This window comes from Conger conger, chromosome 13, assembly GCF_963514075.1.
Source record: "Conger conger chromosome 13, fConCon1.1, whole genome shotgun sequence".
In the NCBI taxonomy this organism is placed as follows: domain Eukaryota; kingdom Metazoa; phylum Chordata; class Actinopteri; order Anguilliformes; family Congridae; genus Conger; species Conger conger.
This window is the reverse complement of record NC_083772.1, coordinates 3394491-3422066: the sequence shown is the minus strand read 5'-3', so window position 1 is coordinate 3422066 and position 27576 is coordinate 3394491. Positions and strand designations below refer to the sequence as shown.

The following is a 27576-nucleotide window of genomic DNA, read 5'->3' as shown; positions in this document are numbered from 1 at the left end:
AGAATTACACCATTTCTCCTGAATAGCAACATTAATGTCAATATCACTGGAGTAGACCCAGGTTTAGAAACTACCAAACACTGATGTCGCATCTAATACTCAAAACACAAGCACAGAGGCCGATGCAGACACAGACACAGACACAGACACAGACACAGACACAGACACAGACACAGACACAGACGCAGACACAGACGCAGACACAGCCTCTGGACTCGGTCTCTCATCATGCTCTCTACTCCCTCCCTGTCCTTGCTCTTCCAGAAGGAGCTGCTGACTGCAGGTGGGTTTTTGGGGTTTTTGGGGTTCTGTACGCGGTAGGCTGGCAGGAACAGTTTTCCTGCCACGGCAGTGAGACCTGGGCCCTCATAATTCCACCAACCACTACTCCTGCCTCAGCAACATACACCGATCCGCTTACTCATTCATTCACCCACTCAGCCAGGCTCTCGCGCACACACAGACACATGCACATACATGTGCGCACACATGCACACACACACACGCACATACATGTGCGCACACGTGTGTATACATACTATACATAGCACACATGCACGCACATGTGTGCACAGAGGCATGCAAGCACACGCATACATGCAGACAAATGCCCACCCACACACATGTGTATACATGCTGTACATAGGACATATACATACAGTACATAGGTGCACGAACACGAACAGGGATATACACTCACTCACAAACATAATAGCCATTTTATGCACACATACACACACCTTCTCGAGAGGACAGGAAATGTCAGGCAGCGAGCTACCTGCTGTTCCCAGAGTAGCTGCCTCATTACACATCAGAATCCATCCCTCCAGAGATATTCCGGTGACAATACTGTCGCTCTTCTCAGGGACACGGTGTGCGAGGGTGAGGTGTTTAACTGGGCTTCATTACTCTGGAGGCCCTGCTGCTGGACGTCTGCGATTCCGCCCCTGTCCCGCGTTCAGTCCCCAGCCCCGGGACCGGGCCGCCGCGGCCCCCGTAAACAGAACCGCAGCGGCCGACAGAGGGCGGCCATGCCCGCGCAGGCACCATAAATAGCCCAGGCGGCCTGTGACATCGCCTGCCTGCAACACGATAATCATGATAAATCGGTCATGAGCTGCACATCCCAGGACAAAGAGCAGCTCCAGGCTCATCAAAGCCTGGCTCCTTCTCCCCTGTTCCCCGAGGCACCGGTGGAGGGGGGTGAAATAAAATAAGGCACACACATTTTCAGTAATTGTTTCGCAGAGTGAGAGTCCATTAAAGGTAGTTCATATTCAGAATGAGGGGCAAGGAATGCACATATATCCCCGTGGAAACAGCGGAGGGAGAGAACAGCGGAGACAGTTGTGAGATTCTCTCTTTGCAAACCACAGGCAGCAACACAAATCAACCGCCTCTAAATTTAATGTGCCCAGTCTGTATACAGACAGACCTAGCAATTCCGCCAACAAGGGAAGTCATTCACACCGTATAACCTACTGCTATACTTCAGCAAGCCGCTTGATTTATTTTTTATTTGTTGGGAGATGGTGTGGGGGGAGGTCACTGGGGGATTGGATGAGATTAGAGCTATTGAATCTGCACAAATCTGAAATAATATTTTGATGCAGATTCATCGCTTTTTATAGGGGGGAGAATTTGAGCTCTTCTGGTGTACAGTAAAATTCAGTTTTCATTTAGGGCTGCACGATATATCGTATATGAGATTATGTCGAGATTATGAACAAGCAAGATAAACACATCGCAAAAGACGATTCATTCACTGCATCATTGATCATGAAAAGGATGGTGCTACTATCTTCATGAATAACCAGTGATGGATTATTTTTCATCACACATTCACATCAATCAAGCTTAACAATGAAATGATTTTACCATTTATATAGCGCCTTTATCCAAAGCGCTGTACAATTGATGCTTCTCATTCACCCATTCATACACACACACTCTCGCACACACACCAACAGCTGCCATGCACGGCACCAATTTTTAAAGTTGCTAGTATAGGCATTCTAGCATATATAGTTGCTAAGTATAGGCGGTTGCTAGTATTGGCATTCTAGTATATATAGTTACTAAATATAGGCATTTGCTAGTATAGGCATTCTGCCCATCCATCTGTCCACCAATGAACCAACAATGCGCATCTTATTGAAGTGATGATTAAAAAGCATTTTAGTTAATGACATGATGTTTCCAACGGTGTATCATTTGTTAGGCTTGCATACAATAACACAGCATTTTTTTTTGCCTGCATAATGAAACTGTAGCATTTTCAAGAGATTGTTGCCCTTTGGCAAAAAAATAATTGAGATTTTATGCCAAAAAAAGTTAGATGTTTTACAACTGAAAATTTAAAATGCCTACGTTTACATAGAGGACTTAATTTGGAGGACTTCCAAGAAATCTCTCGTCTGAGTGAATATTTCTGAGGAAGACACCTTAGATCACCTTTAATGCCTTCCACAATAGAGGGCATTTTCAGTGACGTTAAGCATCTAAATACATTCACAAAATATTGCATTATTATTCAGAATGCTTGTAAATAAGCCGTCCTGCTTTTGAATACGAAATAGCATGTGAAATTTGGGAATGCATTTTTGATGCCAGTTGGGTATTTGACATAATTCAATGGACCTCAATGGATATATTGTTATATATAGACATTATTATTGTGATTGTTGTACTTATTTTTTTATGATCTTCTCGACCTCTTGCTGTCAGAGGAGAGCGCAAGGAGAGGGAGGTTGAGACAGAGAGGCAGGGGCAGGGTGACAGGCGGGGGGAAACGCAGGATAAAAAGGGCTGTATAGTTTAGTAAAATGCAGTACACATCATTAGACCTATAATATCAATTATTTCCATGTGTCCTTTTGGAGTCTCCATATTTCCTTTTTGGAAAACTGCCTAGACGTACAGTGGGATCCAAAAGTCTGAGACTACTTGTGAATTTTCTTATTTAATAAAAAATGTTTCAGTACTAATTATATTATCAGCAAAACAATTTGAGTGTAAAGTTTAATCTTTGGAAAAGATTATTTCAGAATTCCAGGTGTATTTCCAGTATTTGGTATGTCAACCTTTTGTTTTAATGGTAGCGTGCATTCAAGCTGGCATGGACTCCACAAATTTGTGCGAAACCTGATGATTCATGTTATCCCAGCGTAATTTGACAATATTCCAAAGAGCATCTTGTGATGTTACTGAATACTTGGCTTTTGTCAGTCTTTAAGCGCCCCCCATAAATGTTCAATGGGGTTGAGGTCAGGTAACAGGGGATTGTTCCGCATTCCTTGCTACTCTTTGGTCTTGAAGCAATTCTTGCAAAGCTTTGAAGTAACTTTCATTTTATTTTTTTCAAAATCCTAAAACTTCCACTTTTCACTATGGTCTCAGACTTTTGGACCCCACTGTAGATTAGAAAAGAACAATGCAGAATGCTCGTTTTTGGTGAGATTTTAAACCGGATTTGTCCAGTGTTGTGGCTGTGGCTCCATTGTGTTTCCAGCCGCATCAGCCACAGGCACAACAATCTGTATCCATTCAAAACCGTTTCCTCTTTTACTGTGCTTGGGCTTGTCACCTTGCTTTAGTAATATTTGGAATAATTATCACTTGTGGAAAAGAAACCCCAAAGGGTTACCTTTCATAAAAGACCAGGATTATGCCTGTAGTCAAAAGGGTTCAAGAATAGTAACCATTTTATTTTGGGTATGCCATTTTCAAGCGTGTGTCAATAAAAGTGGTTAAAAGCGCAGTGCTAGCTGCCCTACAAATCATTCTTTGTGCCTAAATGTTAAGACATATTGATTGACTCAAAGCCTTGAGATCACAGCTTAAACTGACGATTTCAGAGAGACTGCATATTAGTTTGTTTGAACAAGGTGCTTCATGTTCCTTTGCTAACCACAAAATATATGATTTGGGTTTCCCTGAAAATCCCATGAAAATAGCAACGACATATAACATATAAAGACAAATACCACAGATCCAACATCACACCTTAAGCCTCACTAAGTGGCGTACAGAATTCAAGTGATGTGCTTATTTCAGTCCAAACGCATATGAGCTTTGGAAGAAGAACAGTGCTTTGAAAGTGTCTGTCCTAACTGACTTCCTATGACATTTCCTATGTGAATGCAGACAAAAACGGCTTGCAAAAGGTGAAGAAACTATCAAAAGGTTTGCGGATAATATTAGATGTGATGACCCTTCAGGAACATGGTATCATTTTCCAGCAGCAGACACTTAGAGTATGGCACCGTATAGAGAATACCTCCCAGCCAAATGTTATGATATGAGGTCAATAAGACCAAAATTGGCCTCGCACAGTGGAGAGAAATCTCAGCAGTTAATCAAGTCTGTCTCTTGACTCCACGACAGCAGGTGACCGTCTTATTACACTGATAATAGATTAAACCAATTCCACCTTTGTTCCCGGTCTCTGGGAAAGTTGGTGACTTAATGAGATCTAGACAGCCAGTGGCACTGCGTCCTTATGGGGTCTGCCAGACTTCCCCTTGGAGCCACAGACTGCCTCTGCAAAAGTCAAGGGAGTTTCTCAACAACATTCTGCCTTTAGGTTAGCAGGGAGTAAATGAGAAGCAGTAGGTGTCTGATGAGAGTCTGAAGGCAGTTGGACAAGTATGAAAAAAATGGGGAGTGGAGGAGGCCTGATGGAGAAGAGAATAAACTGTTTGAGAGCTCCCATGCCCCTGAGAGGCTAATTGTGTCCCACCACCACAAACTAGTCACCTAATGATATAGCCTGGGCTATCCAACAGTGGCTTAGCTAAAGGGCCCAGCCCTACCTCATGATGAGGACATCAACCAGGCCAGTCAGGAGCTGAGGCACACTTTATGCTTGAGGGGAAACGGAGTTTATTATCTACATGGCCAACGACACACAGATTGGCGCAAGCAGTACTACACCCATACCTGAAGGTTGAAATTGAATGAGACGCCTCGAGTGTCACTTTCACAAATGAAGCAAGCCACCGTTTGCCAATTATTACATTCTTATTTGCTTGTTTCCAGAACATTTCCAGGTTAGAAACGGGGAATAGAGGAGACGAGGGGCCATATTGTCTGAAATCAACTTTGCACGGCGATGCTGATTTCACCTGGTGCGGTGCGTGGCGTAGTGGGTGTGGCCCCCGCTTGACACACGCTCCTCCCGAGGTGACTGCACCAATTCACTGTGCAAAGTTGATTCCTGGTGCTTGGGCAGGTGAAAAAAGGGGCTGGATTATCAGACTTGCTCAGATTTTTATTTTTTTATTTTATTACTTTAACGAATCTCACAAATAAGGGAAATCTGTTAGAAGAAAATACGTCGGGTGGATTTTCATTCACAATTTCAATAAAACATTGCCTAAATGTTTATTATGGGCTAGTTTGAATTCCCCACTAAACCCGTAGCTCAATACTTTAAACTCACTAGTCCATAATTAAGAAATACTGACACGTTTTTCCAAGTGTTTCTAAACATAATAAAACCAGGGAAGATCATAACACAGGTTATCAAGCCATTCGCAGCAGTAAATGACTCAGTGTTTCTCAGTGTTGCTCAAACAAAAGATAAAAAGGAAAAAAAATATGATGTTAGACTTTGAGGGTATACACACACAGTGAGCATTGCTTATGTAGACCTGTACACTAGCTTGTTAATGCAAATATTTAATCAGCCAAACAAACAAATGTAGCAGCAACTAAATGCATAAAAGCATGCAGACGTGGTCAAGAGGTTCAGCTGTTTTTCAGACCAAATGTCAGAATGGGGAACAAATGTGATCCAAGTGACTTTGACCTTGGAATGACTGTGACAAAGACAGGGTGGTTTGATAACACAGAAACTGCTGATCTCCTGGGATTTTCACACAACAGTCTCCAGAGTTTGCAGAGAATGGTGCGAAAAACAAAAAACATCCAGTGAGCAGCAGTTCTGTGGGCAAAAACATGCTGACAATGAATGAGGAGACAGGCCAGACTTGTCAAAGCCGACAGGAAGGTGACAGTAACACAAATAACCACACATTACACCACACAGTGGTATGCAGAAGAGCAGCTCTGAACACACAATGCATCAACCCTCTAAGTGGATAGGTTATAGCAGAAGTAAAAAAAAAAATCCATATCCTGTGATCCAAGTAGAAACAATATCCATATTTTAGGGGACCAAAGGTAATTGGACAAATTAATAATCTTCAATAAAGCTGTCATATTTGACTGCCTGTGTGTCTGCGGCCAATAGACATCACTATTTTTCAAAGATGAGGGGGTACTTCATATTATGAGCAGTTCCTTTCTTTCTCTAAACTTTTCTCTCTCCATCACTTTGGTAGAGGATAATACTCACCTCACACTGTATGTCCTTGAAGCTTTTCAAACTCTTAACTTGGCCATTCTGTTCTTGGGGCTGACCAGTGGTTTGCATTTTGTATTTAACCCCCTGAGGTTCAGCTGGTGTCTCCTTATTTTACTCAGATCTCTGCTGGCGGCAGGGATGGTGCAGTGGGCAGCACTGCCGCCTCACAGCAAGGAGGTCCTGGGTTCGAATCCCCGTCGGCCGGGGCCTCTCTGTGCGGAGTTTGCATGTTCTCCCCGTGTTGCAGGTGAGGCTGATTGGAGAGTCTAAATTGCCCGTGGGTATGAGTGTGTGAGTGAATGGTGTGTGTGCCCTGCGATGGACTGGCGACCTGTCCAGGGTGTATTCCTGCCTTTCACCCAATGTAGGCTGGGTTAGGCTCCCCCTGTGACCCTGTTCAGGATAAGCGGGTTAGGATAATGAATTAATTAATTAATGAATTAATGAATGAATGAATGATCTTGGAGACCGTTCTAGAACCGTTCAACAGTTGAAAGGGGATTTTTCCTGACAGCTGAAAGTATTATTTGGTCATCTACGACACCTGGAATATAAACCCTTGGTTATTTTACTTGTGCATGGACTAATGATGAAACAGCATGCAGCTGGCCAGGAAACAGCCAAGTATCCAATTGTCTAATTACTTTTAGTTTCCCAAAATTGAGGGACTATGTAAAAGAATTTACATGCAAATTAAAGCTGACGGTCTGTACTTCATATTCATATTCATGGTTTAATTTCAAATCCAAAGAGAGCCAAAGTGCCAAAACAGCAAATGTGTCACTCTCCAAATACTTGGACTGCACTGTATGCACCCTATTGCCTTCCTATACTATAAGGCTAAAGACACCATATTGAATACTGAATGTTGGCAAAAGTCTTCTTTAACCATTAAAAATCAATAACTCTACCCAGGAAAAAAAAGAGCGCTGCTCACCCAAAGTAAGGAACCCTTCGACAGAGGGAGAGTCAAAAAACGCTGTTAAGTCAAGTTTCCCAATTTTTTTTATTTCAACCGCCATTAGCCATGCTCTGGGGCAGGGGGGTGGGAGTGTAGGAGCGATCTCAGAGGTGTCTGCTCTTCTCTAACAAGCCCGCCCCTGCTCTGGATCGATATTAGAGGGGGCAGCAACAGCGTCCACACCCGTCCTCTACCTGGGAGAGCGCGGTCGCCAAGGTCTGATAGAGGCCGACAGTCAATACACTCACAGCACAACCCCCCCCCCACTGAAATATCAAGCAGGAGTATGTTCCTCTCAAAGCACAACCCCCCTCCACTGAAATATCAAGCAGGAGTATGTTCCTCTCAAAGCACAACCCCCCTCCACTGAAATATCAAGCAGGAGTATGTTCCTCTCAAAGCACAACCCCCTCCACTGAAATATCAAGCAGGAGTATGTTCCTCTCAAAGCACAACCCCCTCCACTGAAATATCAAGCAGGAGTATGTTCCTCTCAAAGCACAACCCCCTCCACTGAAATATCAAGCAGGAGTATGTTCCTCTCAAAGCACAACCCCCCCCCCACTGAAATATCAAGCAGGAGTATGTTCCTCTCAAAGCACAACCCCCCTCCACTGAAATATCAAGCAGGAGTATGTTCCTCTCAAAGCACAACCCCCCTCCACTGAAATATCAAGCAGGAGTATGTTCCTCTCAAAGCACAACCCCCTCCACTGAAATATCAAGCAGGAGTATGTTCCTCTCAAAGCACAACCCCCTCCACTGAAATATCAAGCAGGAGTATGTTCCTCTCAAAGCACAACCCCCTCCACTGAAATATCAAGCAGGAGTATGTTCCTCTCAAAGCACAACCCCCCCCCCCCACTGAAATATCAAGCAGGAGTATGTTCCTCTCAAAGCACAACCCCCTCCACTGAAATATCAAGCAGGAGTATGTTCCTCTCAAAGCACAACCCCCCTCCACTGAAATATCAAGCAGGAGTATGTTCCTCTCAAAGCACAACCCCCTCCACTGAAATATCAAGCAGGAGTATGTTCCTCTCAAAGCACAACCCCCCTCCACTGAAATATCAAGCAGGAGTATGTTCCTCTCAAAGCACAACCCCCTCCACTGAAATATCAAGCAGGAGTGTGCTACACTGACAGCACACAGGTGCAGAGGTCTTAAGAACCTCCACCTGAAATTCCGCAACTAAAGTGAAGTGGTAAACTGGAGCCACGGCAACACCGAGGTTTATAGTGTAACCACGGTTACTCGGATAAATGATCATGTGTGCTTGCCGGTTAATTAGTATGCTTTAGTCGTTCTTCCTAAAAAAAGAAAATGTGTGGGCACAAGGATGTCAACAATAAGATAACGCAAAGCCACTGACTGAAAGTTGTGACAAAGCATGTAAAGTAACTGTTTTTATTTGTGGGCAGTGAAGTTCTGTCGGCCACTAGAAGCTTCATTATGTCCTTTTTTTTTTAAACAAATTATTTCCTGTTTACTTTTCTGTATTTGTAATAAAAGGATATTATTTATTTCCGCAGTTCAGTTAGTACAGTATCAGCCAGGCCTTTGTCCACCCTTCCAGGATCCCTGCAGCCTATCATTCTGTTTATATTTCTGTAAAATAAGGTAGATAACTGAAAGAAAGATGCACAAATCCCCAGCTCTACTTTCATAAACCATTCAATCAAATGGCAGCCTGCGAAATGGTAAATGGTTGGCATTTATATCGCGTCTTTATCCAAAGCGCTGTACAATTGATGCTTCTCATTCACCCATTCACACACACACTCACAAGGGCGATTGGCTGCCATGCAAGGTACCGACCAGCTCGTCAGGAGCATTTGGGGGTTAGGCGTCTTGCTCAAGAACACTTCGACACACCCAGGGAGGGATTCGAACCGGCAACCCTCCGACTGCCAGACGACTGCTCTTACCACCTGAGCCATTGTAGCCCCCAAAAGCTATGTAGCGCCTCCTAAGAGCCCACTCAAGCCCACGGCGAGAGAGGCGGCTCGATTTCCTATTGAGTCGGGAGCTGTCGGCGTCCTCCTGATTGCGCCCATAAGTGCCATTGACGTACACGTTAACAGCCGTGACCCAGGACACGCATCTGGGCGACAAGCTGGCCAACATGTAATGGGCCCCTGAAATGTCGCGCCATTTCCTTTCCGGCCAGGCCAACCAAACCTCCAGGGAAATCAATGGCAGCAAAGTAATCGCTAATTGACAAATTTAATGATATTAATGCTCTGGTTGTATGGAATTTGTGTGTACATGTTGGGGGGAGGGGGGGGTTGGGGGTTATGGCGCTCTCTCATTAGCTGCATAACGGAGTCACCAGTTTGGTTACAGCGGTTTCTACGTTGTTTCCATGGTGGACTCTGCCACTCTGGCTGAGGGCCATTGCAGTCGTCCATGAACCCAGAGGTAGAGTTACAGGAGCAGACTGGGGTTAGCGAGCTTTTTTCTTTTAAAAACAAAAGATTGAGTTTTCAACATGCACTACAAGAGAATAAAAACAGCTTCTGTCATGGCTGAAATACAGAAGATTGCCTCACTCCCACACTGCATTATATTCCAATTCTGGAGCTGGCTGGTTCCCATGGTAGACAAGAGGTTACGGTTCTATCACAAGAGGGCAGAGACCATGGCATGACAGCCTCAGAAAAAGAAAAAACTATGATAAAAATGGACATATTAGGATGGCTCTAAGAGCTTGAGGCTTATACTTAAATATAGTGAGGTGTCTGTGTACAATGGAACCGAATACATAGATTTTACACATTGGGTCTGTGTCTATTTCGTGTTGCACCTTGATACCATTTTGATGATCTAGGGTGAATGGAGAGGACATGATTGGCAGATATGAGTCCCTTCACTTTCTGACCTTTAAGGTATTTCATTAACCCTGGAGAAACCTGGGCTTAATAATTGAAATAATTGGGCTGCAAGCACACTGTATGTGGTGTCTCCTTACACACTTATTGTCCACCAGCCACTGAGCTGCAGAGTTTATAAAAACAAAGACGGCCAAAAGTTGTTTCCACGTCATGAACTTCCTCTCTTACACTGTATAATGCAACAAAAACATGCCTCTCTTCTAAATATAACAAACAGTGAAACAGAGATCGTAAAAGAATAAACACACCTCTAGCGATCATTTCCGAGCAGGAAAGACCTAGTGGGAGCACTGCTGTGGTGTTCTTTTTTGTGGAAGCTTAGCAGTCCAGAGCCTGGTTTAACAGGGATGGGTGATATGGTATAGTATACATAGTATAGTAGTTATAATAACTATTTTGTCTGCTCTTTTAGCCTGCATCTCTTTAAATAGGAATAAGTATAAATAAGTAAAAGGAACACTGTGGATGTCTGCTCTCTTCGTGCGTCTGTTTGTAACATCAGTAAGGGGCACACATGTGAAGATCAGAGACGTGATTATCCCGTCAACTGTCAACACAGCCCGTAGAAAACCTCCATGAATGAAGTCGCAACACAAACCTAAATGTAGGGACAACCACCTCATGCGACAAGCGCCTCAAAAACCGCCCGTTTGAAGAGCAGCGAAGCCGTGAACAGCGCGGCGGAGCTAAATGAGGAGTGATTGCTAACAGTTCGGGAGAAGTGGAGTCCCGCGCGAGGAGCCCCACCGCAGGAGCAGTGTCGAGTGCAGCAGCCAGCACAACAGACCCGACGCTCAAAAACGGCACGAAAACTCACACAGACGGATCGGAAAAGACCCTGCAGAACATATCTTACTACAGTGTATTAGGGCAGCCTGTAGCGTAGTGGTTAAGGTATCGCAAGGTCGATGGTTCGATCCCCGGTTTAGCCACAGTAAGATCTGCATAGCCGTCGGGCCCTGAGCAAGGCCCTTAACCCTGCGTTGCTCCAGGGGAGGATTGTCTCCTGCTTAGTCTAATCAACTGTACTTCGCTCTGGATAAGAGACATTATGTAACGTAATGCACTAGTGAATTTTATGGCAGGGACTACAAAACAAATGGAACAACGAGTTCTGCGATTACAATGTGAACACTCACACTCACACTCACACTCACACTCACACTCACACTCACACTCACACTCACACTCACACTCACACTCACACACACACACACACACACACACACACACACACACAGTGATTTTTATGGAATGCCCTTTTCAGTGGGATTGGTTATTATATGCATATGGATGAGCATCTTGCATTAGTCACTGACGCTACTGCAACTCTCCACGGTAAGAGTAAAGGGCTCATATTCATAGGCTTAAATTAACAGGAGACCGGTCTTTTACGGTCAATACAGATAATAAATGAGTGTGTCACAACATGCAACTGTTTTAATTATTTAATTCCGTGCGCCATGGCTATGGACATCTAGCACATACACCCTTCAATTTAATTATAATACACACACAATTATTCTTTGCTGATTTCTGATTTGCAAACTCCTCAGATCAAAGGTCGCACACTTGCCCTGATAACCTGTCTTGATTACCTTGTGGAAAGTGTGTTCATTTTTCATTCAGTATTCTGATGCATCTGATAACTGGCACAGCTGAACAGATATCATGAATGTTTGATATCCGTCTGAAAATGGTTGTCAGTTACATATTTAGGTCCAGCCACCAAAATTTAAAAAAATGAAGAAAAATGCTTTGAATTTGTTTTTATTCTTTTTGATAAACTGTAACACATAGACTCAGTGAGCACTTTATTAGATATTTATTAGACTTATTTTTTCTTCTGCTGCTGTAGCTTTGACCAATCTGACCCTTCTCCGCTGACCTCTCATTAAAAACAAGTTTTTGCTTGCAGATAGTTTCCGAGATACTCAAACCATTACATTACATTATTGGCATTTGGCAGACGCTCTTATCCAGAGCGACGTACAACAAAGTGCATACCCATAACCAGGGATAAGTTCGCTGAAAGACCCTAGAGGTAAGTACAATTTCAACTGCTACCTGTACAACAAAGATAAGGACAAGGGGCTTTTTTTTTGAACAAACAAACAAACAAACAGAGCAAAAGTCACCAAAGTTAACTATCCAAACACTGCTTACCTAGCCAACTAAAAATACCGATACACAAAGCAAGTCACAGAGACAACAATTAAGGTTCACAGGGAGGTAGGGAGGGATGGGGAGAGGTGCTGCTTGAAGAGGTGCGTCTTCAGCTTGCGCTTGAAGGTGGGGAGAGATTCTATAGTTCTAACCTCAACGGGGAGTTCGTTCCACCACCGTGGAGCCAGAACAGACAGTAGTCGTGAGCGTGAGGTGGAGGTTCGGAGAGGGGGAGGTGCCAAGCGGCCTGTGGAGGCTGAACGAAGAGGTCTGGCAGGGGTGTAGGGTCTGATGATTTTTTGCAGATAAGCTGGGGAAGACCCTTTAACTGCTTGGAAGGCTAGCACCAATGTTTTGAATTTGATGCGAGCCATGACAGGCAGCCAGTGGAGGGAAGTAAGCAGGGGGGTGACGTGTGAGTATTTGGGAAGGTTGAAGACCAGACGAGCTGCTGCATTCTGGATGAGTTGGAGGGGTCTGATGGCGGACGCTGGGAGGCCAGCCAAGAGGGAAGACCACCCGGTCTGGCACCAACCATGATACCACGGTCAAAGTCACTTATATCAGATTTTTTTTCCTATTCTGTCATTTGGTCTGAAAAACAGCTAAACCACTAGACCTAAATTTAGTTGCTGCCACATGATTGGCAAATGAAATATTTGCATTAACAAGCTGGGGTACAGGTCTACCTAATAAAGTGCTCACTGGGTGTATTTTAATATTATTTGACGTTCAGAGCACATTTTTTCATGAATTCCTCAGAGTGGAAAATGGCTCGGCCATTTGCATGGGGGTTACCAACGCAGACCGAAGGAGAATCAGCACCACAGCCACTTTGAAGTCAAGGACCGTTTCCCAGTCAGGTCAGTGTGTATCACACGCCATCGTCCTGCTTCTTCCGGTTTGTTCACTTCAACACACAGCCGATGCTGCGGCCGCATGAATTCATTTGCCACCAGCTCAAAAGCAATTGTGGCGTGCATTTCACTCGGCAAAAAGAAATGCGTATTCGGCTGACAAGCTTATACCCCCGCCAATTCTGTACTCTCTGAAGAATCGCTCAAATTTGCAACCAGGAAATGAATCAGGCTTGCGTTATTGTCAAGAATGAACAGGGCGGCGCGGTAAGCAGGCTACTTCTGTGATGATTGTTTACAGTATACATTTGACATCCCTACCTGAGGGAATATACCGCTCTGAGACGACTAGACTAATTACAATAGAACACAATAGGAATAGGAGAACGAGAGAGCCAATTAATAATCTAAACTTGTCGTTAAAAAAATACATTTGTATCAGAAAGAACCTATTTTGCAGTCAGTGTTTATCTTAAACTGATGATAAAATGTTGTGATGAAAATGCCCCCATCCACAGAGAAATGCAGTTTCCAAACAATTTTGTGGAGTTAGTTACTGGCTAGAAAAGAGGCCAGCGATTATGCAAAGGTTGTTAACTAGCTAATGTCGTCTTCCAATTCATAATTTGAGATGAGATTATCAAGGGCTAAATAAAGTTCATAATAATGTAAAACACATCACCATCATTCCATTCATTCACACAATCAATTTACATTTTACGGAATGAGTAAGAATTTAATTGGTCACATTGGATGGCCAGTTATATTTGGCAAAGGCATACTGGCACAGTTTTATTGGCTACAATTCTGCACCAACTTCTAAAGCAATGGAAAAGGAATAATCAAGTCACAGGCCTGCACCCTGGACTGTACACCGGTTATGCAAATTGAATAGACCAACCCAGCAGCAGCAAGCCGATAACATTAGCCCCATCTCAAGCAAGTGGAAGAAGAGTTTAAAGTTTTCAGCATTCAACTCCATTCCACGCATGCAAATCACATTTACACACACACACACTCAAACGGTGACATTAACAGCTGGCGATGCACTGCTGGCTATGCAGAATACAGAAGCTGCTGAAACACTGTCCCATTACTCAACTGCACAAACTCTCCTGATTTCGTGGTCCTGGGTAATCCAGGGAAGCCTGGTCCCCTAGGCCACTGCAGCACAGAGGATGAAGCCCGGATGTGGGGCCAGGCGAGTGGGGAGGGCCCTTAATGCAGCAGCGTTTCTGGAGCATCGCGCTCAACATCAGGAAAACAAGCAAAGACAAAGACAGAGAGGGAGAGAGTGAGAGAGAGAGAGGGAAGGAGAGAGTGAGGGAGAGAGTGAGAGAGGGAGAGAGGGAAGGAGAGAGAGAGAGGGAGAGAGTGAGAGAGGGAGAGAGGGAAGGAGAGAGAAAGAGAGAGGGAAGGAGAGAGAGAGAGGGAGAGAGGGAAGGAGAGAGAGAGAGGGAAGGAGAGAGGGAGAGAGTGAGAGAGAGAGGGAAGGAGAGAGAGAGAGGGAGAGAGAGAGATTAGAACAGCAGTCTGCCCCACACCTCTCCACTGTCCAGAGGAAAACAGGGGATACAAGAGAATCCAATCAGAGGTTTTCATGTGCCAACTAACCCTGTAAATGAAGGAAGAAAGGAGCGTAATGACTCAGAATCCTGTTATTAGGGCGCCTGAAGACGGCATTGTTTGGTGAAAGCCGCCACACCACATTAAAGACGTGCATCTGAGAGAGGCACCCGAGGCCCCGGGGCCCCCAGGCCCAGCCCGACCACGTCCCCTTACAGCGGCCAGCTACTCATCTCCACGCACCCGGTCTGTGGAAGCAAAACAAACGAAAAAAGAAAAACAGCCAACAAATTCCTTCAAACGGCTCGAGCTGTACTTTGTAGTGCCGTCAAAGCCGAGCCTGCTCATGTGAATTATTCCACTCCCGATGTAAAAAAAGGGGAACGAAAAAGCCCAGAGGAGAAGTCCGCGTTTCAAGAAGACTGGAGCAGCCCTGGCAGTGACAATTAGGAGGCCACTAATGGAGCCTCAGCCTGCCCACGGGCTCCTGAGGGAGACCCTGGCGGGCGGACAGGCAGGTGAGCCCTGACCCAGATCCCTCCGACGTGGCCGCAGCCAGCCGGCACACAAAGCAGGGGGTGCACTGCAGAGACGCAGGCGCCCAGTCAAATCCTCCGTGGGCCTGGTGACAGGCCAGAGACAATACAGCAACACCTGGCCTCCAGAAACAATGCAGCGCTTCTTCCCAATAACCAACAGTCGGGCCCGACGCCTCTAAACGGCCGCGCTTACAACGCAGCGGCCTCGCGGATGCCAAAAACCCGCAACACCCTTATTACAGTGCACCTGGACCGAGATTAACGTCTGTTTTCTTTCTGTGTTCGCCAATGTTTGACTGTATATAAAATAAAGATACAACAACAGCGAGAAACTGCCAATGTTATTTCTTCAAATTATTTCCATAAAACGTTTTTGGCGCGGTCACGGAATGGCGATTTTCATTGAAATAATAAATAAAACCACCCCGTTATATTATATAATCAATGGCTGTAATTGTAAATGTAATTACCAGTGCAAATAGCACACGGCAGCTAGCACGAATTCAGCTGAGAATAAGAATTGAACGGAAAAGTGACGTGACATCTTGAATGCACGATGCATTCAGCATGCGATTGTTTTGTGTGAGACATCAACGGCAACAGAAAGCACAACACAAAGGAGTGCGATAATGAAAACTAAACAACCAAGCAGATACGTTCGCTAGACATTTTTTGTGCTGTTGAAAAGCATAAAACGTTTAAGAATTGTTCTGACAAATAAATGGTCGCAATTTGACAGCTGTTAAAGCTATTATCCCCAAACGATGTACAGCTAAAAAGCGACTGCCCTTCCTTGTAAGACGCACGTGTAGTTCCACTGAGGAAACTCCCATGTGGACTCACAGAAAGTTTAAAAACAACAGGAAAAACACAGCGTTGGCAAGTCTACTGCCGTTGGAGACGCCCTCCGAGAGTCTACGGGGAGAGCTGTCAAGCCTGGGGGAAGCAGAGCTGGGAAGGAAGCTCTCCAGGAGAACCAAAGGCCCGTACACACACAATGCACACTGGGACAAATTAGCACCTCACCGCCCGGGAAAATGATCAGCTCTCAGACGGGGGGGGGAGAGTCCCAGCGGAACCGCTGGTGGCCCAACACGCGTGGATGGTGAGATCGACTCAGGAGCAGGGACGCGAGGCAGAGGGCTCCTTAGAAACACGACGCTAATTTATTTTGTCAAGTCAAGTCAAATGTATGTATGAAGCACATTAAAAAAAAAAAACAACCAGAAGTTGGCTGAAAAAAAAAAAAAGCTGGGTCTTTATGCTTTATGGTGTGATGAAACATTTTCATGATGTAAATGTTTGAGTAGCGGGGGGCAGCTCTAATGTGAAGAGCCAGAGGGGGAAGGCTCGATCCCCTCTCAGTTTAAGACCGCGAACGTGGAACTGACAGGAGTAGTTGGCCGGACTAGGATCTGAGCAATCGGGAGGTGGAATGCCGGGAAAGGAGGTCAGAGGAGTAGGGAGGAGTTAAGACTGTTTAGGGCTTTAAGGACAAATAGAAGCAGCTCGAGCTCCATCGTAAACCTCACAGGCTGCCAGTACAGGCCGAGAGACGCGGGTGCAGGAGAGATCCGTACAGGAGAGATGTGTCATCAGAGCGGATCCCAGCCCGGTCCACCTCGGTGGGGAGACATCAGGGAAAAAGGCCCGACCCTGTGCTGCTTCCTGAAACTACGGGCTTAGGAATTAGATTTCACAGGAGGGGTGCAGTCATCTGCATTCTCACATTGCAATGCCAATTACATTACATTACATTACATTACATTAATAGCATTTGGCATAAGAGCGACATACAGTTGATTAGACTAAGCAGGAGACAATCCTCCCCTGGAGCAATGCAGGGTTAAGGGCCTTGCTCAAGGGCCCAACGGCTGTGCGGATCTTAGTGGCTACACGGGGATTTGAACCACCAACCTTGCGTGTCCCAGTCGTGTACCTTAACCACTACGCTACATGCGGCCCATGACGACGAGTGAAATGAACCACAGCCCCTCCTACCCCCCCTTAACACACGTGCACACGCACGTACACACAGACACACCAACACTTCTCTGCACCCACACACACACACACACACACACACACACACACACCCACACTCACACACACACAGACACACCAACACTTCTCTGCACCCACACACACACACACACACACAGCACATAAAAGCAGAGTGCCACACATCCGCCGTCCTCCAGCTGTAACCGGGCTTATCTGGGGACGCGGCTCTGTGTGACAGTGGCTTCATAAGAGGCCTGGATTGATGGCGCAGGCTGCAGAGGAGCCCAGCGTGGGAGGGGCGGGCGGGGGGGGGCACATCTGGCCAGCGGCCATAACTCATGCGTTACTGCTCCACCTCCTGCGGCCCGAGGAGTCGCGGGAGCTAACGGCGTCTCAAGGCGCAGGCATCCTCCTCCCGAGCTCAGAGGGAGTCAGGGGGCCCCGCTCAGCTCAGCTCCCGCGGACGGCCCACCGGAGTACAGCGAGAACGCCTTGTGGTTTCTCTCTTTCTTTTTTTTTAAATCCCAAAAGCACCGAGGTCATGCCGCGGCAGTATGGCGCCTTCAGTAGGTGTGGGGTCACCCACAGAGTCCGCTTCATAGTTATAGTCGGAAGTAAAATTATTATTATTTTTTTTTTTTTTATTAGCCCGCCACCACCCCCCCGCCCCCCCACATTGGGGGACCCTGTTTTTATTCTTAAATCCAAGTTCTATTGTTTTCTCTTTGTTCTTTCATAGTGAAGCTTTTTCTTTGTTTCTCTTTTCCCTTTTTTTCCCCCTACGCTCTCAACTTCTCGGTTGAAACACTGACGACGCCGAAAAAGTGACTTTCAAAATATGGAAATGTGCGGATGAGCGGGGAACACATTTTTAACAAATACATTTAAAGTTAATCAAGCGTGCCACGGCAGGACGAGGCACAAGACTGCGAACGGCATCATGAAAATTAATGCTCCTTTGAAAGGACAAGCTTTCAATTCTCCTCTGCCTGCCAACATCCTCAGCCTACACAGAGCCAATAATGTGATAGTTAAGCTTTACAATGCTCACAGTGCATCTTCAAAACAATTTTCCTCGCGTGCAGACAAAACGATGGATCTGGCTTTACATCCCTTTTAGCCTCATTATCATTTATTCTGCGTCGTCAACAGTGCAGTTATTTCCCCCGCTAGCAACAGTTGTCAGTGCCATATGCTATTCATTATGCACAAATAAACAGTCTGAGGATGTCTCAACCAAACACTGGTTTGTCCATGTCGCCAAATCAGTATTTCTATTTCTACTCCAGTATTACTTCATGATCAATGTGTCCGCACTACAGGCGGTTGTGGCCCGTGCCATTGCGTAAACGTCGGGAGGCATCGGAAACGGTAACAAGCACATTTACAGAGCGATTAGGCGGAGGCTCTGAGAAGGTGGGGGTCTCCAGGGGACGCACACGCTTTGCTTTTCTCACTCCTGTCTCCTTTCCCCTGTCTCCCGAACCTGATAAATGAATACTGTGCCTGATATGTGGAGAGAATTCATTACATGGCCGTATCTCCTGCTTTCAGTGTCACCCCCCACACACACACACGTGTACAGTACAAACACACGCGCACACACACACACACACGCATGTACACACTACATGCGCACACACACACACACACACGCATGTACACATTACATGCACACACACACACACACGCATGTACACACTACATGCACGCACACACACACACACACACGCATGTACACATTACATGCACACACACACACACACACACACGCATGTACACATTACATGCACACACACACACACACACGCATGTACACACTACATGCACACACACACACACACACACACACACACACACACACACACACCCCACGCGCGCCTCTCTCTTCCTTCCCGCACTTATTTCCACCTCTTGCCTGCCACCGGACAGCAGTGACACGCATACACAACGCGCGCTAACCTCCATCTCCCTCTGTCCGCGAGCATTACCGTCAAAAATCTCCTATCGCAGCATAGCTCTGCCTGCGGTGGCCTTGTCCTTCGCTGAGCTGTATATAAATGAGTTTACAGATGTGATCTCAGGCCGTTAGCAACACGCTGCGTCCCAGCCCCTCACAGAGGCAACATGAACAAACTCACAGGTGTCACACTCACCTGTGCAGGTGTGTCCTAGTCTCCTAGCTGAAGAACAGGAAGGAGCCATCGCAGCTGTCTGTACACCTGGTCTGGTGTCTGTACACCTGTACTGGTCAGCTGTCTGTACACCTGGTCTGCTGTCTGTACACCTGGTCTGCTGTCTGTACAGCTGCACTGCACAGCACACATTACATTACATTATTGGCGCTCTTATCCAGAGCGGCGTACAGTTGATTAGACTAAACAGGAGACAATCCTCCCCTGGAGCAATGCAGGGTTAAGGGCCTTGCTCAAGGGCCCAACGGCTGTGCGGATCTTATTGTGGCTACACCGGGATTAGAGCCACCAACCTTGCGTGTCCCAGTCGTTTACCTTAACCACCACGCTACAGGCCGGTCTATATGCAGATACCGCAGCATACAACTCTACAGTTTGGGTCAGACAAAATGAGAGGGACGTCCAGCACAGAAGAGAGGAGATAACACAGGTCACACTCAGCAGGCAGCAGGAAGACTCAGCAGTGTGGGTCATAATCTTGTGGGCGCCAGTACAGGTAAATAAATGGCTGCCTTGGAGAACACTACACCTATGCATTTTGCTTCTCAAGAAGAATTTGGCTCACTGGAATACTAAATATTTAAACATAAAAATACTGTGTGCCTTGATTGGCCATCTGTCTTTCATTCTGCCATAACTGGACACAAACTGACAGGTGCACATCGGTAGTCTGAACACACACAAACACCCACGCACAAACACACACAATGTGCACTGGAGGGACTACGTGTGCTCTGCTGCCAGACCCTTCCACAACTCCCATGGTCCCCATCTCTGCCTCTCACACTTTCCAGCAGGTCCGTCTGGTATGAAAGTCTATTTACAGTTGTCTGCCTAAACGTGAACTTCATCATTTTCTTTTTGTGCTCCCGTTTCCCAGGCATCGGCCATCTGCTGATGAGACGTGGCCCCGGCCGTAAGTCAGCCAGTATCCGGCCAGTATCCGGCGTGAGGACGTGACGACGTGTCAGGTCTCGTTTAAGACGCTCCCTGAATGTCTACACACCCGAGCTCAGAGCTGAACCCTGCCACCGCAGACCTGGATAACAGGTCTGTGTAATGCAATTCACACAACGTGCAACAATAAAACGGGACGAACGAGAAAATCGGTTTTACAGTGAGGACCCCCTGTCTTACGCGGAGCTCCGTGTGACAGCTGCGTAGCGGGACGGAGAGCTCTCCGTTGCCCCCCCCTGTCAAAGCAGACAGGGGGCGCTCAGCCCCCGCTGATTAACTGGAGCAGACCCCCCGCTCCCGGCCGCCAACACGCCGCGCCGCAGATTGCGAGGCGGCAATTACACAGAAACACGGAATAAATCCGCTCGGCCTGAACCCATAATCGACCGGGTCGCCTGCGAACATCTCTCCGTTAAACACCACCAAAATCAGGGCAAACCATGAATCGTAAGCGTTACCAACGGCTCCAACTCCAAGCGATTATTCGTTTGTAAACGCACTGCCTAGATCTTGTCATGAAGGCAATGACACATCCGGTCCGTCCCATTGCTATTAGGACGTTTCACACCTGACACATTCACTTGCACAGAATCACACCATTAGACAGCTGCACATACATTCATTACTGTACATGAACGTCTTCATCCACACTGGTGACAAATTAAACTCCAACTCTTCTTAAACGGCTAATACACATGAAATCAATCTTTTTTTTGTTGTTTTTTTTTTTGTTGTTGTAAGGCCTAGAGTCTTGCCTCCGTTTTATAGATGACATAAATCCTATTGTTTAAAATCTAATTAAGCCGTGCCACTCCATGATGTGCTAAAAAAATTTAAAAAAATAAAAATCAGCCTGGTCTGAAAAGTTTTGTTCGAGCCACACTCCAATCAGTGCCATGGCTTCAGTGTGAAAACCTGCATGGACGTAAGCAAATTAACTCCCCAACTCCGCCCCTCCTGTTCATTCATGGGTAGGATGACAATTCACGGCGCTTGACTTCAAAAGTCGTCGGCAGCACTTCTGCAACGTGATGATAAAAGGATTATGATCACGTAGGTAGTCTGGTTACTTTTCATGGCTGAGGACAATAATGTAGTTGACGTGGGATTTAATAAGATTAATTAATCTTATTTTTCCATTTGCGTGTGGTCATTCATGAGTATGTCGTATCGCTGAATGCCCACCCCACCCCCCAACTGACACCACCGCCTTGTTCCAAATCGCAGCTTTTAAAATGACTGTTCACTGGATGGAGAGTGGGCAAAAGCAGGGGCTTCTTTGCCCTTTAAAAACGCATCAAAGATCACCCAATGGAAACTAATACAAGGGATGGTGATTTGATGTGATTCAATGTGCTATTCCAGCAATACGTGGAGAAACATTTGGCTGACATTATCAAGTCCATGCTCGACTAGTTCAGGAAGTGAACGTGGAGCCATTTCATCCTGAAGATACTCACTGGGCACATGTGCTTCAATGTTATTGTCAGAATTAAATTAAATTAAATTAAATGAAAACATGAGATAGAATGTTGGATATACACTCAGCGATCGCTTTATTAGGTAGACCTGTACACCAGCTTGTTAATGCAAATATCTCAGAGTTTCTGGAACAGATTGTGTCACTGGATTCAGCTATACATGTATTGTTAGGGCCACTAGATAACCAGCTCTCATACTGACCTAATCTTATCCGATCAGAGAGGTGCATGACCTCAAACAAATTCCAGCCACACATATTTATATGCAGGTATAACATTCTAGTTACTTAAGCAAAGGTGTGCATAATAATGACAATTACAAAGCATAACATGGATTCAGTAATTTGGGTTGTCAATTAATCTCCTCATAAAAATAATGATAAAGATCCCCATGAAAAGCACTTCAAAAGTAAAAATAGGTATTTAAGCGTGCTTTTGCGTATTTTGTGTACTACATGTTTTTCCTATCAGCATGTTTGTGCTGTTTTCTTATGCCTACCTTACATTAAAAGACAATTAGGCTGACACACTGTCAACAATTCAAGTCACAAGTCCTAGACATGCACACATTATAATCTCCTGTGAAGTCTGGGAATCGTGCAGTATCGCGCATTATAAGACTCCAAACGGATTCTCTCAGAGATTTATCTTTGCCCTCTCCTTCCTGAAGAAAAACGGGAAGACAGCAGTGTGAACAATAAAACAGAAGGAGCATCAGTCAACGCTCACTCATCAGTTAAGATATTAAGAAGAATAGTTAGCTGTCTTAGTTTTTCTAAATGAACCACGGCTGACTACCTCAGAAGTACTGTAGCACAGCAGCACTATGCCAACTGCAAAGCAACAACGGCTTAGAAAGCTAAGCAAAGTTGTTGCCCAGGTTACCAAGACACCAGGGCAAGTGCCATGATCCACCAAGTTATTTCGTTACCATCCACATCATTTTTGCTAATTAGGAACGTAAAATAACGGAGTGGGCCTTTTACGGAGTGAAATCCACTGATAAAGGTTTTATATTCAGACTCTGACATTATCCCGTAACATTATAACCTGGTACATTATACAGAATTAGTGGTTATTTGAACAGATGTTCAGAAAGACCATTATAAGACGTACAGTAATGCATCAGAAACGTTTGGAAACCAGCGCGCATACAGCTCATGAGGCATATGATGCATTTACTAGGATCAAGAAGAAATACTATTATGGGCACAAGGTGTGTGGAAGCTTCCCACTTGTATATAAAACAACAGTTGTATAAAACAACAAGAGAAGAAGCCAAACAGAATGCTTTGCCACCGCTGTAGCAAAAACATTTTCATAGAGCTGGCATTATGAGTCTGAATGGATCATTGACAGAACTGGGCTTAAAACTACCCCGCTACCAGCTGCACTGCTATGCAGCTCAACAGAAGCAGTTCTTCTCTGGCAAACAAATACTGTCATCCCCCTGCAAGTTGGCTGACTAAAGAATAACTAGCCCATTAAGACATGCATACAAAGAGTTTGGAGTATGAGATTCAAGTTGATTATACCACAGCGATAACGCGTGGGGTAAGTCCCAAGAACTCTCAACATTGCTGTATGTAACACTGGAAGAGGAGCACTTTCTGGTGACATCCGAATCAAAGTTCTTATGAAGTGAATATTAGTCAAATATGGGCCCTACATTTAATGTGATACCACCTCTTTCTTGCCTCTGCCTGCGTCATTTCAGAAGCCAAAATGCAGAGGACACAGACACTTATGTAATGAGGCATGTAAGGGAAACAGGAGGAGGATTATTCAGGAGGCCTTCCTCACACAGAACTAAAACCAGGTCTCTTTGTAAGTCGTTTTTTTTTTTTTTTTTTTGGTTGAAACGGCGAAAGAATGGCCGCGAAGCAAAAAGCACTTTCATTTTTCTCTCTAATTGTGTTTATTACTCTTATTCAATTGCGAGCAATCAGTTCTGCTCTTGCTTTCCCTGGTGTACTTCCAATAACGGGGCAGACATTTATCCTAAATACTATTAAAGTCAATTTGCTGGTTTTATTTTTGCGTTCACAGTCTTTTTTTCTCCTCTCCCCTGCCCCCCCCCCCCCTGCTCTTGGCACCTCGGAGGAGCTAAACAGAAATCGATGTGGTGTTGAATGTTTCTCCAGCACACAATGGCCGGGGTTGACCTGAGGGACGGAGCAAAGCCACCTGCCCCGGCTCCACCTCCCCAGCGCTGTATTCTCAGACCGCTCTGCCATTAATGATGAAATTAATGTTGCGCGGCCACACTCAGACTGCCAGGAGAACACCAGGGACTCCTCAAAAAAAAAGAAATTGACATGAGGAGAGTAAAGAAACAGGATAGAGAGGGGGGGGGGGGCTCTCCTGTGTCCTCACCACCTCTCTCTCCCTCCCGTTCTCTCACCACGCAACATCGGTGAAATATGCAACCTTTAGCACATTCCCAGGCACCACTGTGTTCAGTCACAAACGCGAAGGCCGAGAGTTATGAGGGTCGTATCTCCCGGACTAAGGATTTATGCGCCGCTAAGATAATGCTTTTCTTTTCTCAAAAGGCTCACAATAAATCCATCATCATTTTCTTACCCTTTTTTTTATTTTTTTTATTTGTTGACAGGCTTGCACACTCCTAATTTTTCAAGAGCTGGAGTTTTGAGGAGCTACAGGATATTTCAACGCCCTGGGCAGTTGGACTTTTGGCTATTCCTGTGAGAGAACAGCTACTGTTTTGGAAAGTTGCAGTTCCTAGAATTCACGCTTTCACATACGTGTGAACACACCCCCTACTTGCCGAATATTACAGTCGCACCGACCACATCCTCAACTGAACGAGCATTACAATCCTTCCTCATCTGAATATTCAAGTCCCACTGGCTGCGTCCAGCACTGATTACATCCGAGAGAAGAGCTTTGTAAAGAGCCAGGGCTCAGTACTTCTAGGATACCAGACATCACAGCCACTCAGCTGCTTTTCTTCTCAAAAAGCCCCCACACTGGAACACTTCCTGAGCAGTTGGTTTTAGCTTGCTTTTCCTCACGCATACAATCGTTGGTTCTAGCAGGGATTCTGTGACCAACGGTGATATTACATGTTAAGACTTGGCAAAGAGAAGGGGAGAGAGATGCCACCCTGCTTTTCACGGCTGATAATTGCGATGGCACTGTAGAAATATTTGACAACATGATTGAAAGGATTTTTTTTTTTTTTTTTTTTAGTCTCAGAGGATGACTGGATGAATAATTGAAAATATGAGCCATCAAAATTCAGGCAGTGATATTTTGGAATTAACCAAAGGAAAAGCTTCAGGCATTTCCGGCATAATGACTCTAAGGCAGCCAAATTTGCATGACCATTGCACATACAGAGATTTGTGAGTTTCTGCTGCAATTATTAGGACTATAACAATTCAGGACCAAATTAGTTTCTTTCAGGATGGTTTTGCATTTCTGTTACATTATTCATTTAGTGGTTCTGTCCTCCTCTACATTAAATTACGCATGTGTCTTAAGGGGGCGATGATCAATGGAAAGTGCTTTATTTCTCAAATAAGACTGGATTGATTTCTGTCAACACAGGGGCTTGACCACAACTTTCTCCTATATCTCATGCACTTTTATTTATACATCAATATCAAAATAAGACTTGGAGGGGGAAAAAAAGAGAATAGGTGTGTACAATCAAATTAAGAACTATTCCATATTTAAATGCATTACATTTGAAAGTCACCTTTCAAAAATCAATCATATGAACATAAATTGGCAGGGCAGCTCTGTACAGAACGCCCCGGGACTGAATTAGGCGCCAGGGCTGTTCATTTTTCCCTTCTATGTCTGACTTTTCTTAGAAGTAGTTAATTTTGAAACAGTGCTGATACTCAGAACCACAATGTCCTGCACTCCTGTCCTGTGACACAGAAACGTGAGACCTCGCGGTGCCCCTAGCAGCACCGAAGAACACACGCATTCGACACGGTTACATACATTTACCCGTCACTGCTCGTTCTAATCCACTTACAAATTATGAGCAGATAATGCACACACAATCGCTTCCGCTTAGCTGCCCCCGTTATGCTTACATCTTTCAAAAAAGGTAAACAAAATAGTTCGACGGGTAAATTGCGGGATACCATCTGGGCTAATTATTGCTATAACACTATAGTTGATGTAATTTCCATCGTTTGATAGTGAGAGAACAGGTACCACATACATTTTTCGGCAACGCAATGTCAACCTGGGAACGTGTGCATTATTTTGGTACTTAAGAGATGAACCGAGGACAGAGAAGGGTAGCAGTTCCGCTAAAAGTCTTACTTAACCTGGGATTTCCCAGGATCAGTCAAATACTCAGTGGAACTCAACCCCATGTTTAGGCTTAGCCAAACTCGTTGGTTTTCACGTTCCCTATATTTGGCTGTTTCACAACAGCACGTTTTCTTTGTTTTTCTTTCATCAATAGCAGCAGCAACAACAACAACAGCAGCATCATCAAATATAATAATAATAATAATAATAATAATAATAGTAACAATTATAATAAAAAATATAATAAAAATAACACTAAAAATAATAATAGTAATAACAATCATCATCATCGTCATCATAATTCTGACAAGTCAGTGCTCTCGTGCACATCGCAACGAAAAACTTGCACAGAGCTATAACGGATCACTGCAGGGGAAACTGCCAACGACACGTCTCCCCACGCGCCAATTAGTGAAACAAACCTTATCCGGCATCTTCTAAGAGCTGCAGACAGCCAAGATGGATTGCTTTACAGAACCATATATTTTAGGTACATCTAATTCACGGCTGTCATTGCCATTTTCTCCAGTTACATGAGCTATATCTACCGGCGATGGAAATGAAATCTCTTTGCACGCACACCCAACCTACCCAAAATCAGAGTATCACATAGCCAGAGCGCTGGTGTACGGGATCTCTGAAAGCTGGGTAATAAGTTTACCTTCACCCACCTTTTCCGGAGAGGACTGTGGACAGCCCCATCGCCAGCAAAACAGAGACCAGTGATATTCGCAGCGTCTTCATGATTTTAAGATCGAATCGTGCAGGACTCGATGACCTCTCTCTCTCCTTCTCTCTACAACCTTCTCTTTGAATTCGGAGCTTCGCTGCGTCTTCAAATTGTAATACTGACTATTCTTTATAGAAGAAACAGGTGTTTGAAAGACAGAAACTAGGTCGATACCAGAAGAAACGTGAGTGACACAGACGAACTTCAAACGCAGTCGAGAGAGCGCCCGGACAGACGCACGCTGAACAGCGCTTTCCGTGTTTGTGGGAAATGACTATCTGATATCTGGTAAGACGGGACCACAGACTTGCGCACCCCGGGACTAGACCGTTACGTCACTGGGAGGAGATATATTAATATTCATGTCGAAAGCAACCGCTTTTTTCCTCTCCATTCTATTTTATTTCTGATTCCCCGAAATAACTCGACTAGCACTGACCACAACAAATATTAAGATGTCCTGCAGCGCCACTAAGGCAGATATGATCATGTCAGACAGAACAAATTGTAATATTCTTATTACAGGATTCTGTTGTAATACGTTCACACAATG

At 45.1% G+C, this 27576-nt stretch overlaps 1 protein-coding gene across 1 annotated transcript in view; it reads right to left on the bottom strand.

The window, feature by feature from the left end:
• Nucleotides 1–27269, bottom strand: part of LOC133107895 (calsyntenin-2-like) — a 275668-nt gene extending 248399 nt beyond the window's left edge. The window contains exon 1 of the mRNA XM_061217183.1: nt 26965–27269. Within this exon, the coding sequence (XP_061073167.1) occupies nt 26965–27037 (73 nt within the window). The 5' untranslated portion in view covers nt 27038–27269. The remainder of the gene's footprint in view (nt 1–26964) is intronic.
• Between the last annotated feature and the right edge of the window lie 307 nt (nt 27270–27576).